Here is a 13843-nt window from a genome sequence, read left to right as displayed (position 1 = left end):
CTCATGCTGAAGAGAGAGGGAAGCCCTTTCCCTCATTCCAGTTGCACAAGGGCTGGCTAAGCTTCAACAGTAGTAGGCAGAGACAGCCTTACAAGCTCATAGGTACTCTGTTTAATCATGTTAATAGTTATGTCATATGTTAGTGTATGTGTTTGATGGGGTGGTGTACAGAGCGCACAATAGTCATGTGGCTCTTTTGGTTGCTGGGAATTGTCAGTGTGGCTCTCCATGAGCTGCAGAGTGAGCACCCTGATTTAAAGTGTCCCCAAAGGTCATAAAACTGAGAGTAGAAGAGTGCAGAAGTTGTCTGTTGCTCAGATCTACATTTCCCAAACCCAGTCTGATTCCAGTATCTCACTGTTTGATATATGTTCCCCACATACAGATGGAGAAAGTTGACCTGATTCTCTAATAAGTTAAATGTTGTACTGTGGAATCGACCCAAGAACCACATGTCTCTGGGTTGGATGGGAGGTCTTCTACCTCCATTTGTGAAATATCCAAAATGCACTTTGTGATTTTTTTTTAAGAACTTGTATTTAACATAACTTGCCCTGTTGTCTTTTACATTTTAGTTTCCTTTTTGTTCCTAGTTTTCTTCTGGATAAGTGTTGTGTCAGTGGCCTCTAGCAAACCAATGATTCTTTTGTTATATTATAGATCATTTATTGGGTCTCTGGGCACAGAGCTGAGATGTTTGAAAGAGCATTTTGAAGCAAACAAAAATAAGCATCATGCTTGCAACCGGTTCAGAAGAATATTATATGCTTTGGCTCCCCCCCCCCAGTGTTATATATCAACATTTCTGCATTGATCAATGCCTGAATGATTCATAAAGGGGAGGAGGCAGGGTGTATAGTTTTCCGTAATGAAATTTTCACCACTCCATGTAGTTTGCTGCAGAAGTTTATATCCCCCCCCCTCAAATGTATAGCACTTCTGACAGGCAGAACAGTGAAAAACCGTTATGAGAAAACATCTACAGTGAAACAATATCTGGCAAATATTAGCTTTCCAGGAGAACTAGGAGAGGAAATAGAAGGAGCCGTGGTTATTGGAAAAAAGAAAGGGTGCAATGACTTTATTAAGAAATCTTAAAGCAAACAGTGTGACAATGACAGAATACAAAAGTACACTGAAGCTTTGTACGTGGCTTGCCCTGACTCCCCTGCCGGCAACAACCATGTTCTGGAGCTGCTGTCGCTCTTGCTACTACTACTACTGCCATGATTTAACATTTATTTAACGCCAAGAGGATGCAGTGTCCCGTAGAGAACAAACAAATGACAAAGTGCTTTCCCAGAGAGCTTATAGACTGTTTGGCCAGCGTGGACAAAGGTGACAGAGTAAGATAGGCCTTGATAAAAGAGTAGCAGGGATGTGGGTTGAGCTGAGCAAACTGATGGCAGACAGCACAATGAGCAGATGTCAGCTGTGAACTGAGAAAGAAGACTGGCAAAAGATCACTTGATGGATAGATACAGCAGCGGTTGGCTGTTCCAGTCAACGGACCAATATAACAAAGAACAAGAAGAAGAACACAGAAAGTCCTTGTTATTCTGAGCAAGCATGGATATAGTATTGCTTGTATGCAGTGGGTCCTTGGGAAGATTGTGGAATTTGCCCACAGGTTGAGACGCTGAACTGCAGACTGGAAGGTTGGTAGTTCAGCAGTTTGAGACCCGAGTGCCGCATGATAGAGTGAGCTCCTGTCTCTGGCCCCAGCTCCTGCCAACCAAGTAGATAAATAGGTACCACTTCGGTGGGAAGGTAACAGCATTCTGTGCACCTCGGCATCTAGCCATGCCGGCCACAGGACCACGGAAACGTCTTCGGACAGTGCTGGCTCTTCAGCTTGGAAACGGAGATGAGCACTGCACCCCTAGAGTCGGATTTGACTGGCTTTCGAGCAAGGGAAACCTTTACCTTTACCTAGGAGGGGTGGAGCCTGTATAGTGTTAAATACAAGAGTAATCCCTTGTTAACAGACAGGGAAGAGAGTACCACTTTGGGAAGGAGGAGGGCACTGGGAGGAGCCCAGGACTTGTCACCTCAGAGGCTGGCCAGACTTTTCCCAGGCAGAGGCTGTCAGGGATAGGGAAGGAGGGAAAGCTAAAGACACAGGCGCAGATAAAGATAAGATGGCTGGTGGGTGTGAAGAAAAAAAGGAAGAAGAAAAAGGGAAGAGGCTATGGGAGTTTTTTGGGAAAGAGGAATAGTTGGGGAGGGAAAACAGGGGGAAATGAGATGCCCCCACAAGTGTATCTTTATTATAGTCAGCTACAGTGGTAAGCTGGAGAGGAAGAGGGGCATAAGAGAGAACGTGAAATTATGGCCCCTTCTAATATATCCTTTTAATCTTTATTGGCATGTTTTGTAAGGTTCCTTGCTTCAGGAACAGGGGTCATTTCGTAGAAAAAGAGCTAGGGGAACTCATTAGCATAACTCATTAGCATATGCCACACACCCTGACATCAGGGGCCCGGTGGTGGACCTGCAAGACCAGTGGGAGTGCGAGGAAGCCCCGCCAAGGCCCTCCCTGGCCCCAGGCAGGCAGGGGTGGGGAGAGGCGGGGAGGAAGCAACTTACCCTCCCTCTTCTCCTGCCTCCTCCTGGCTGAATGAGGGCTGGAAGCGGGGCGGCCAGAAGCAGGGGGCAGGGCTTCGTCATGTGCCCCGCCCCCCTGCACCTCACCCGGGGGAACTGCGTTCCCCCGCGTTCCCCCCCGAAATGACCCCTGTTCAGGAATATATCTAGATAGACATGAAAGTGTCAAGGGGAATCAGGCCTACTCCCACCAGCCCAAACCCCATGTATGTAAGGGTCGCTTCTGCACAGATCCTACCTGTAAACATTCAAATGCATATAAGCTCCCGTACACAACGGAATGAATCCAACCAGCTTTTCTACTGAAGAAAAGAGGAACAAGGGGTCCCTTTTCACTACCCAAAATAGGCTATTTTGGGGATAATGGGATCTGCATGGACAAAAGGGAGATGGGAGATGGTGGCTGTAATAAAGAAGGAGAATTAAATGAGATCAAGTTAAAAAGCTGACTACATACAAACCAGTATCCGTATTTCCTATTTTTAATATGGTGTTTGCATATATGTTAAACTATCATGTTTCCGGTATATGCTCAGAAGCATGGTGTACAAATTTCAATGGACGAAGGGCCAGGAACTATGACCGTTAACTCCCTGTCTTTGCATTTGTTCCTACCCAAGATAAATGCTGTCTCATTACAATCACCTACATGTTTATGAATTGTAAAGATATTATCCGCAAAATACAGGTTGTGGTAAGACAAACAAATCGTATCTCTGTTTGTTTTAAATCTTCAGCTATATCTTGTGGAATTCCAAAAGCACCAGCGAATGGTGGGATACTGACAACAGACTATTTAGTAGGCACGAGAGTTACTTATTTCTGCAATGATGGATATAGGCTATCGTCCAAGGAACTTACAACTGCAGCCTGCCAGCCAGATGGCACATGGAGCAACCACAACAAAACACCTCGTTGTGTAGGTAAGGACAATCCAGGTTCAAACAAGTAGCGGTGTTACTTTACCAACTAAAGTTGTATATTTCAAGGGGTCACATTTGATAGTTCAAGAGATATATTTTCAAAGGCAAATGATATGGAGAAAGTAGAGCTGCCCATCGTGCCATCCATGAAAGCCACGGAGCCTGCCGACACCTTTACCAGTGATCGACAAGTGTTTTTAGAATGTGGGTGGGGCTTTTACCCGACAGGGCTTTTGGTTGGCTGGTTAGATTTTTTTGGGGGGAAAACCCACTTGTTTTGGCAAGCAGCTGCTACCACTGCATGACTTAAAGTAAATTGTGCATATGAAAGAAAATACTGTAAAATAGTATGTGCATTTAAAAAGGCATCTTGTTAAATAAAGTGTTCTGTAAATATTGGAAACTACACATAGAGGTGGAATTATTAAAGTAACAGTGGCAGAAAAATGCAATGAATGAGGATGCTAAATGGACAGGGAATTTCAGAATAGTACAGGTGTCGGTGTATGGAAAGGAAAAGTTCCTAGTGGATTATGTCCAAGCTTTAATATTATGGGCTGTATCTTCTATCCCTGAAATCTCAATCATTTGGAGCACACCAAGATGCTGCATAAGGTGGCTGACTGTCAGGGCTGAAACAGAGGGGACGAACACCATGCAACTCACTCTTGCCTAAATTTCAAATTGCAGGCTTGTTCAGCCACAAGCTAAGCAGAGAAAGAAGAAAGGGTTTAACCCTTTAACTTCCACTCCATTTTTGCTGTTTAAAGCTGGAGTCCCTGCTTTGTTACTAGTATTTTAAAGGGAGAAATATATGTTGTTGTTGTTGTTTTTTTAAAGGTATCACAACAATTAACTGATGGAGCGACAAAATGGAAAAGAGAGCTGAAAAGGGTTTGTCAGGTCTTTAGAAGCTGTTTAGATAGGCCTGACCTAATGAAAAAATATCAAAAGCTATGTAACACCATGGTGGTAAATTCAAGGAAGAAGGAGATGTTGATGTTGTGTTGAAGCAAAAGAATTAATCACAGTTCGTTCAAAGGGCAATGCAAAAGACAAAGAACCATAATGGGATCATATTCTAGAGCAATTGTGATGCCCCTTATCACTGTATTTCTGCTAGTGTGAAGATTTTACTTGGTGGGAAAGTAAAAACGGGAATTCTCAATATGTAAGAGGAAGACAATGGTATCATGCCTATAATCCAGAAAGAGCCAAGGTACTTATATAAGGATTAAATCAGTAGCCAAATACATACAGCACTTTTTGGCTGTCATACTTAATCCATTAAGTAATTATTTTGAGCATTAATATAAATCTGGATAATCGCCCACCAAATCCAAAGATAAGAAGTTAAACCCAGATTTTTTTTATTTTTATGCTGAAATTCAGCAAGAATCCAATTTAGCTGTTGCCTGTAGATCACTGTGCATCTGTTTAGGTTATGAACTTAGATAATATCCTATCCACAATGCATGAACTCATCTGATTAGTATTCAAGGCAAATTGTTCTTTTTTCCAATGCATGTTAATTTCCTTTTTATGAAAGGACAAAAATGGCACACTGTTTTTATTTCTCTGTGTATCTATCTCAAGTTGTTACATGCCCAAGCATCAATTCATTCACCTTGGAACATGGGAGATGGCGAATAGTGAATGGCTCTCACTATGAATACAAAACAAAAGTTGTTTTCAGCTGTGACCCTGGGTACCATGGATTGGGACCAGAATCCATTGAATGCCTTGCCAATGGAACATGGAGTTGGAGAAATGAGAGACCATACTGCCAAAGTGAGTATTTTGTTCATCTACTAAATGTCTACTTTGCTCACAGGCCTTCTGTATCCATATTGTCATAGCTTAGCACATGCATGTACAATTCACCTACTTACTACATTTCCTAGAATCCAGAGATCTGGCACTGGGGAAAACTTCTCATTGGCCGTATTGCTCCAACTCTTAACTATACAATAGTCTCAGGGCACAACTGGATGATTTGGGTCATCACAGCCATTTTACCGCAGGTATTCTCTTACTATGTGTCCCTGGGGATGTTGTATCATCTAGCTGTGCCCTCAAGAAGTCCTCTTGAAAATACAACAAATCTAAAATGAGTTAGTAGTGAATGTTTTGAGGACTGCAGCAAACATACATAGTGTTGGATACAACCCACTTCTCCACTGGTGAAAAAGAGAGGAAGGGGTCCCCTTGCACCACCAAAAAAGGCTATGCTGGGGACCATGGGATCTGCATGGACAAAAACCATGTTGTGGCAGAGGAATTGTAGTAAGTAAGAGAAAATGTTGGCTGGATCCAGCCCGTAGACTGCACTGTGATAGATACATGACAGTCATTATTCACAAGTTGTAGCTTCTGCACTGTGTTCAAGGATAGCTTCATACATTTCAGAAGGTAAGTTCAAAGATGTGTCATAAACAACGACAAAATGAGCATTACAACTATACAGTTATTCAGTTGTATCTGAATGATCTATCCTTTTTCCCCTCTAGCAATCATACATATATTCTTCCGATGTCATATTAATTGTTAACAGACTTTTGTCTGTTTAAGGCGCCTAGAATTTTAATTCAATGAAAGATGAATATTAAATGTTTGCATTTGGCTACTATGTACAGCATATTTCATCTTATTGTACCCTTTTAGTCATTTCATGTGGAGAACTTCCTATACCTCCAAATGGGAATAAGATTGGAACTCAAATCACATATGGATCGACAGCAATTTTTACATGTGATTTGGGATTCATGCTGGTGGGTTCAGCTGTAAGGGAATGTCTGTCATCTGGACTATGGAGTGGAACTGAAACAAGGTGTTTAGGTAAGGAAGTCATTTTTTCATACCAGTTGTACACATATGATTGTACTTTGGGAGTTCCTTACCAATGAACCCTACCTTGACTGTCCAGTTTTTTGGGTTTTTTACTGAATTTATTTGTATTGCATTTGAGAGGAACTTATTGATGTTCTATGAACAGCCATACACCTGGAGGTCCTGTTGGTTTCAAAGTGATTTATGCACACATGATTGTATTCATGTCTGGAATTTTGACAAATATGGTATGCTAAGATTAAGTGCATTCATTTTAGGGTATAGTTATCTAAAGTCTGAGATGTGGCATGCTTTGAGGCCAGCTAATTTTAATAGGGTGTATGCTAAAATCAAAATAACCATGCAGTGGTTTACAAGTTTGTGTTTCTTGAGCAATACCCCCCATCTGAACCATTCCACAGAGTACTTTTTCAGTGAAGGGAACTTTCACAAATAGTTTGCAGTGTATCATGGAGATCTTTGGAAGTAAACCAAGCCAAAAATCCCGCTAGGCAAGTACAAGCAGTTGGCTGCCCCTAAAGAACTTCTTCGGGTCCCAGCTGTACAGATTGTAGGCCATCGACTGCCTGTTCAGATGCCAGAAATGATTAATTACCTTTTGTCATATATAAAATCTGTTCAGTTTAATTCAATAGAATGTATTAGGGTTACATTTCTCTTCTGATGTGTCTGCTTTCTGTGGATATTTTCCAAAGTCTCTTCCATCTCTAAATGAAATCCTTCACATGCATAGGGAGAGTCTCCATTTCACAGAGCTAACTGTATGAGTTGGGAACACTAGGCTAGCAAGAACTTTTACATTAATTATAGCTTAACCATGGTATCACTGGAGTGCAATCATAGGCCACCACCTGGAGAGGCTCCTTAAAGTGCACCCTGAAGCTTCATGTACCCGATCTGTGGGGTTCTTGACTTTTCTCACATTATTGTTTTTAAGTTCCTGGCAAGTATAACTATTGCACATGAATTAAAGGAGGGAACTAGCACTTTCAACCTTCTTTTTGAGTGCTTTCCCTTATGTGGAGCTGCATGGAAATAAAGAGACTTCTGAGTTTGTTTCTTTGTTCAGATATTTATATCCACCTTTTCTTCCCAGTGGGGACCCAAAGCAATTTAGAACATTGCTTTCTTTGCCTCCATTTTATCTTCATCACAATACTATAAGGTCAATTAGTCTGAGAGAGTGACTGTCTCCAGATCACGTAGCGATCTTCCATGGCCAGAGCAGGGATTCAGTCTTGGATTTGCCAGATACACTTCCCACTGAAATCCACGAAGTATACACATATACAGCCTGACACAAGAGTTCAGCCTTCAAAACTTCCTGTCTGAAACACAGCTTCTGTAGGTCTCATTTCATTTTCAGAGGTGGAACCATGTGGCCGTATGGCAAAGGCTTGGGATTGAACATATTTTGTTCTGGATTATTGTGTTGACTTTATAACAGACATCAATTCAGGGCTCGGCAAGCAGTTGACATTTTCTTTCCAGTCGAGGTTAAGATGGTGATAGCATTTTGAAGTTAGCCATTACAATTCCAGTCTCATTTATCATTACTAAGGCAGAGTGCAGGGCTATGCAACAAAGAGACAGAAGAAAATATAAGTTTACTTTTAGGGTTTCCCTCAACCAGCAGGGGTACAAAGAGAATTTTGTTTGCCCAGCTTACTAAAAAACATTTGCCTGTCATATTTCTCCCCGTTTAGGGTTGCCACCCTTCTGCATCTTCATTAGTCTTTCACTATTAGCCTCCAGCCAATGTAGTTCTTTTTCTTCCTTGAACAAAATAATAATTAGTTAATCTATAAATCTTTGGCAGACAATTTTTTTTTCTTGATACTCAGTAGAAGAAAAGTTGAGCTCTCCCTTACGTTTTGCCAAGGGAACAGTTTGGGACAGGAAATGCTTAACTGCTTGACAAATAGTTATTTTCCCCTCTTAGATGTTAAAAGAAACAGTAAAGGAAAACAATTAGGATATAAAAACTAAGTCAATCTCAGCTGAACCTTTGCCATAAAGAATAATCTGCTTGCAAATTAAGCTCACAAATGTATAATATTTTTACAAAAGCAAATGTTTCTGGGTTTTTTTTAAAGTTAAGTTGTAGCCAATTTATGGTGACCCAATAGTGCTGGAGAAGACTCTTGAGAGTCCCTTGGACTGCAAGAAGATCAAATCAGTCAATCCTAAAAGAAATCAACCCTGACTGTTCCCTGGAAGGCCAGATAATGAAACTGAAGCTCAAATACGTTGGCAACCAAATGAGAAGGGAGCACTCACTGGAGAAGACCCTGATGCTGGGAAAGATTGAAGGTCAAAGAAGACGGGGACGGCAAAGGATGAGATGGTTAGACAGTATCATAGATGCAATGAACATGAAGTTGAGCCAACTTCAGAGGACGGTGGAAGACAGGAAGGCCAGGCATGATCTGATCCATGGGGTTGCGAAGAGTCGGACTCGACTGTGTGACTGAACAACAACAAATAGTGTGACTGAACAACAAATAGTGTGACTGAACAACAACAAATAGTGTGACTGAACAACAACAAATAGTGTTTTCATGGCAAAAGTTGTTCAGAAGTGGTTTGTCATTGACTGCCTCTACTAAGCAACCCTGGACTTCCTGGGTAGTCTCCCATCCAAATACAAACCAGGACTAACCCTCCTTAGCTTCCAAGAATCTGACAAGATCAGGCTAGCTTGGGCTATCTAAGTCAGGATATAGCACATGTAGCTAAAGGGTTTTAAACACTCTAGTTATAGATTTATTACAGGGAGGGAGAGCATTGATACAGCCTTGAATTTAAGTTGACCTCTACATAATTAGTTTGCACTGAAGTTAGAAAAAGAAAGAAGGCAGCCATGTAAATAAGAACAATAGCAAGAAGCTACAAACGAGACTTTTTGTGTTTCAGGAGCAGTGCTGGTGCTCCTTCTCTCCCACTGCTGGGATAAGAAGGAAGCCCTGGGCTACAGGTATGAAGTCCAGATGGTGGCTTCTCCCACAGTATGGTTGCCCTTTGGAAACTGGGTTATTTATGATATGGAAGAACCATAGAGTTCTTTCTCTGTGCCTCATGGCTTTTAGCATTACTCCAGTAGTATAAGAAGGTATACTGCTGTAGTGCTTCCCTCATTGCCATTGAAAATATGGTCTTGGAATTACACACATTTGTTTCAGACTCAAATGAGGAAAACAGGGTTTCTTTAGCACCTACCTCCAAAAAAAACCAGCCACAGTTCAACTAGATACTGGTGCATATTGGTGGTTAAAAGTGTCATCAAAACACAGACTACTTATGGTGACCCTGTAGAGTTTTCATGGCAAGAAATGAATGCAGGTGGTTGTTGTGTTCAAGGGCAAGTCTGACATTCACCATTCATGAGCCTCCAGAATGCACAAACACAACAATAAGCAATCAAATGTCACATCCAGGGCAGAGCCTGGTGCTTTTACTCTGCCTGGGAGTTCTGGGATGCACAGATGTAATCACAAACAGTCAAGGCAACAGACAAGTGCAAAGTCAACAAACCAGCATAGAGTCAGGAAGCTGAAGGTTCTGTTTGACAGGCAATGGGGCAGGGAGGTCTGGAGTTCAAGGTCCAAAGCTTGAAAGCCAGGATAGGAGACAGGGGCTGGGTTTCTAGCTGGGGGGGGGAAGCAAGTCAGCAAGCAAGGTAATACTCTGTTTGCTGAGTGAGTCAGCTCACAGCGGGGGTGGCAAGCAAAGTTGCTTCCACAACAAGATCTGCTCAGTGTGTTCCTTTTATATGCCTAATTAGCTGACCCATCTCTGAAACACAGGTGCTGCTTCTTACCGGCTTGTTTTTCCTGCTCCTTGAACGAGTATGCTCTTTGCTGCTGATCACTGTTGTGCAATTAACCAGGCACTTCTTTGTCTCTCCTGAGCTGGTTCAGGAGACTCTGATGGCGATTGACACTCTGATCTCTGTCCCATTTCTTTCATGTCCTTCCAGAATGAGCAACCCTCATTTCCTGATGCTTCTTTTTCAGGCTCTACCTCTAGATTCAGCTGCACAGGTGAGCATTCTACCAGTGCAGGGCCTGACTCTTCCATTTCCACATCCACAGAGGAGGAGGCAGCTGGCTGGCTCATGACAGTGGTTTTCCATTGCTTGCCTCTGCTTAGTGGACTTCTTTAGTGGTCTCCAATCCAATACTAACAAGGGCTGACCCTTCTTAGCTTCCAAGATCTGATGAGAAAGGTTAGCCTGGTTAGAGCACTGGTTTTTATTAGGTAAAAGGTAAAGGTCCCCTTGCTCGAAAGCCAGTCGAGTCTGACTCTAGGGTTGCGGTGCTCATTCCCATTTCAAAGCCGAAGAGCCAGCACTGTCTGAAAACGTTTCCATGGTCATGTGGCCGGCATGACTAAACACCGAGGCGCACGGAATGCTGTTACCTTCCTACCGAAGTGGTTCCTATTTATCTACTTGCAATTTCTTGCTTTCAAACTGCTAGATTGGCAGGAGCTGGAACTAGAGACGGGAGCTCACTCCGTCATGCGGCAACTCGGGTCTCGAACTGCTGAACTACTGACCTTCCACAGCCTGCAGTTCAGCATCTTAACCACTTGAGCCACCACAGCTCCTGGTTTTTATTACAGAATGTTTTTTTAAAAAATAGAGTATTCTTTCATAGCATGAACGTATGAAGTTGCCAGACCACTTGTGCATCAAAGTCAGCACTGTCGGCTCAGTCTAGAAGTGGTTTATCAGTGTCTGAGGTCATCACATACTTCCCAAACCTCTTAGCTGGATGTTAGCTGGATGTTCCAAGGATTGTACCTGAGTATTCGTTCATAGCATGAACGTATGAAGTTGCCAGACCACTTGTGCATCAAAGTCAGCACTGTCGGCTCAGTCTGGAAGTGGTTTATCAGTGTCTGAGGTCATCACATACTTCCCAAACCTCTTAGCTGGATGTTAGCTGGATGTTCCAAGGATTGTACCTGAGCCCCTCTGCATGCCAAACAGATGCTCTACCACTGAGCAACATCTAATTCCTGTAAAAAAAAATAACCTAAAGCTTAGGCTACTGTAATGTGTTTATATATGCTGTACTATCTATCCGGCATTAATGGAATGGATATACAAGTTTACCATGCAATTCTAAGAACACTTTCCTTTGATTAAGCCCCATGGAATTGGATTGCTCACTAACAGTGACATCCAAACAGAGTTATGTCCTGCACCATTCAAGTGCTGCATCCTGTTGACCTTACCGCCAAGCAGTATGCCTCAAAGCCGTTGCAAAATAAATAAATTACTCCCAAATATGTTCCTGTAATTTTTTTATGTCCGTAAAACTTACCATAAATGATAAATATCATAAAGGAATGCCTGTATACATATAGATATTCTTGGGAAAGATATTTTTTCTGACATAGTGGGACCCAGGTTCTTTGACAGAGTGATTGGAGGAATGTAAGCTATGGAAAGATGACAACCACTGTTCTAAACTGCTGGGTTCTCCCCATCATATCAAGTTAGATCCTTTTTAAAAAAAAAATTAGTAAGCTATTTCTCACTTGGGGGTTGTGCCACAGCAGCACAGTTCTTTTCCTTGTAGGTCTTGGAGCTGAGATGAAACTATTCTGCTGACTTTTTTAGTAGTGTTACTTAAGCCAGAAGGGGGTGTTGCAGCACACATTGTTTTTATATATATATTGTTTCATTTCCCAGCCCAAGCCTCATAGATAATATAAAATAATAGATGATAGGCAGATTCCTTCCAAAATAACAATGTGCCAGCTTAATCATTAAATCAAAGATATTGCCTGACAAACAATAATGTTTAATTGAAAAAATTTGGCAGGGAAGAAGTTAATGAGAAAGTGTGTCTTCTGTAAACTTGCTGGGACAATATGCCACAAATATCGGTATGTGGAAGACAGCATCAAATCGCTCTGACAGGTCCTACTTCTACACAAGTACACATGCAGAGCAATTAGATATGGTCTTCTCCCATCCCCAATGTCTTGTGCATGGCTGTTTTGGCTGAATATAGCTTTTGTTGTACAGAAATTATTGGGGGAGGGCAACAACAACAAAAATAGAAAGCCCTAGGGTCTGCTGCTGATTTTGTTGTTCTGTTACTCTCCTTAGGTCCCAGTTATCTGGGCTTATAAATGTTATAAATAAATAAACTAGGATGAACAGATTCCTCAGGGGGGAAAACATGATTGCTGCAAAGGGATCATATAGTAGGAGTAAAAACATAGTTTTAAAAAATAAATGTGGACTGCGAAGCTTGATGGATTTTAGCGTTTCTGGCAAAAGATACATATTTGGGTGATCTAGAGGGTAAATAGCAGCTTTCCCACCTTTTAATAGGCCATCAGTCTTGAAACTTTTCACATGGAAGCATCAAGCAATGCTATAACGTTAGTAACGGGATTATAAGATTGAGCGTGGAGAATGACAGAAGAGTCACTACTGGTGACAGGCAAGGTATTCTGTCTGGGCTATGAAATAGATGAGACTGGCAGCTCAGCCTCTGGAATAGTTAGCATAGGTCTCCCTTTCTTGCATGAGTTGGAGGAAAGGAATTGTGCTGGATCTTTGGCTGCTATAGTGGTTCTACATGCTTTTGGAAGGCAGACAAGATTCACTAAACAAACAAGTGGAGTCTTGGGCACCTTAAAGATCACCATGTTTATGGCTTCTCAACATCCAACTTTGCAGTCTTCCTGGCTTCAGCCTTCAGGAGCCTTTCTTCACAAAAGTGGCTCTGCGAACTAGGAAGTTCTCCATCAGATGTGTAACATTAGTGCTAGAGGGGAATTCATGACAGAAGGAAATCCCATTTTCTATCTCTTTGAGACCACTTGTAGTTTCTTCTCCTGTCTCAGACTCTAGTGTCTCTCTCTCCACCAGCTCACCTTCTTGATTAGGCTGTCCTGCTTCCTCCTGCCTGTTTGCTTGCCTCCCCCCCCCACATACACACACATTTGGTGCAGAGAGGAGAGCAGGCATGTGGGGGAGGCAAGCCAGAGATGGCTCCAGCTTTCGTTCCTCACTTGCTCCCTGTGGCTGCCGCTATCATTGCATTTTCACACACCGTTCTGGGCTGTTACAGCAAGCAAGGATGTCATTTGAATTTGAATGTGTGTATTTTTTTTAATGCCTTTATATGTGCATAATGTCATTTGTTAAATTCGAATGGTGTATTGCAGCATTTCCCTCATTTAAAAACCAAGATATTTCTGCAAATTTGGGTTGTTCCTTGGATGTCCTGAGCCCTATGCGATAGCTCTGGCTGGCCCAATGCTGTAGATTTGTTTATCCACACAGAGGCCAATCACAGAATCATAGGGACCTCCACGGAAGGGACCTCCACGGTCATTTAGTCTACACCCCTGTACAATACAGGGAATTCACAAATACCTCCCCCCCACACACATGCAGCCAGTGACCCCTGTTCCATGCCCAGAAGATTACA

The 13843-nt window shown here is 42.2% G+C and overlaps 1 protein-coding gene across 1 annotated transcript in view; it reads left to right on the top strand.

The window, feature by feature from the left end:
• Positions 1-13843, top strand: part of CSMD3 (CUB and Sushi multiple domains 3) — a 796050-nt gene that overhangs the window by 685288 nt on the left and 96919 nt on the right. Inside the window, exons 49-51 of the mRNA XM_015417873.1 lie at positions 3345-3530; positions 5127-5321; positions 6195-6368. Coding sequence (XP_015273359.1) covers positions 3345-3530; positions 5127-5321; positions 6195-6368 — 555 coding nt within the window. The remainder of the gene's footprint in view (positions 1-3344; positions 3531-5126; positions 5322-6194; positions 6369-13843) is intronic.

Source organism: Gekko japonicus, unplaced genomic scaffold (genome assembly GCF_001447785.1).
Source record: "Gekko japonicus isolate JY-2015 unplaced genomic scaffold, Gekko_japonicus_V1.1 scaffold449, whole genome shotgun sequence".
NCBI lineage: Eukaryota > Metazoa > Chordata > Lepidosauria > Squamata > Gekkonidae > Gekko > Gekko japonicus.
The sequence above is the reverse complement of the archived record's forward strand: the minus strand, read 5'-3'. Positions and strand labels throughout refer to the sequence as shown.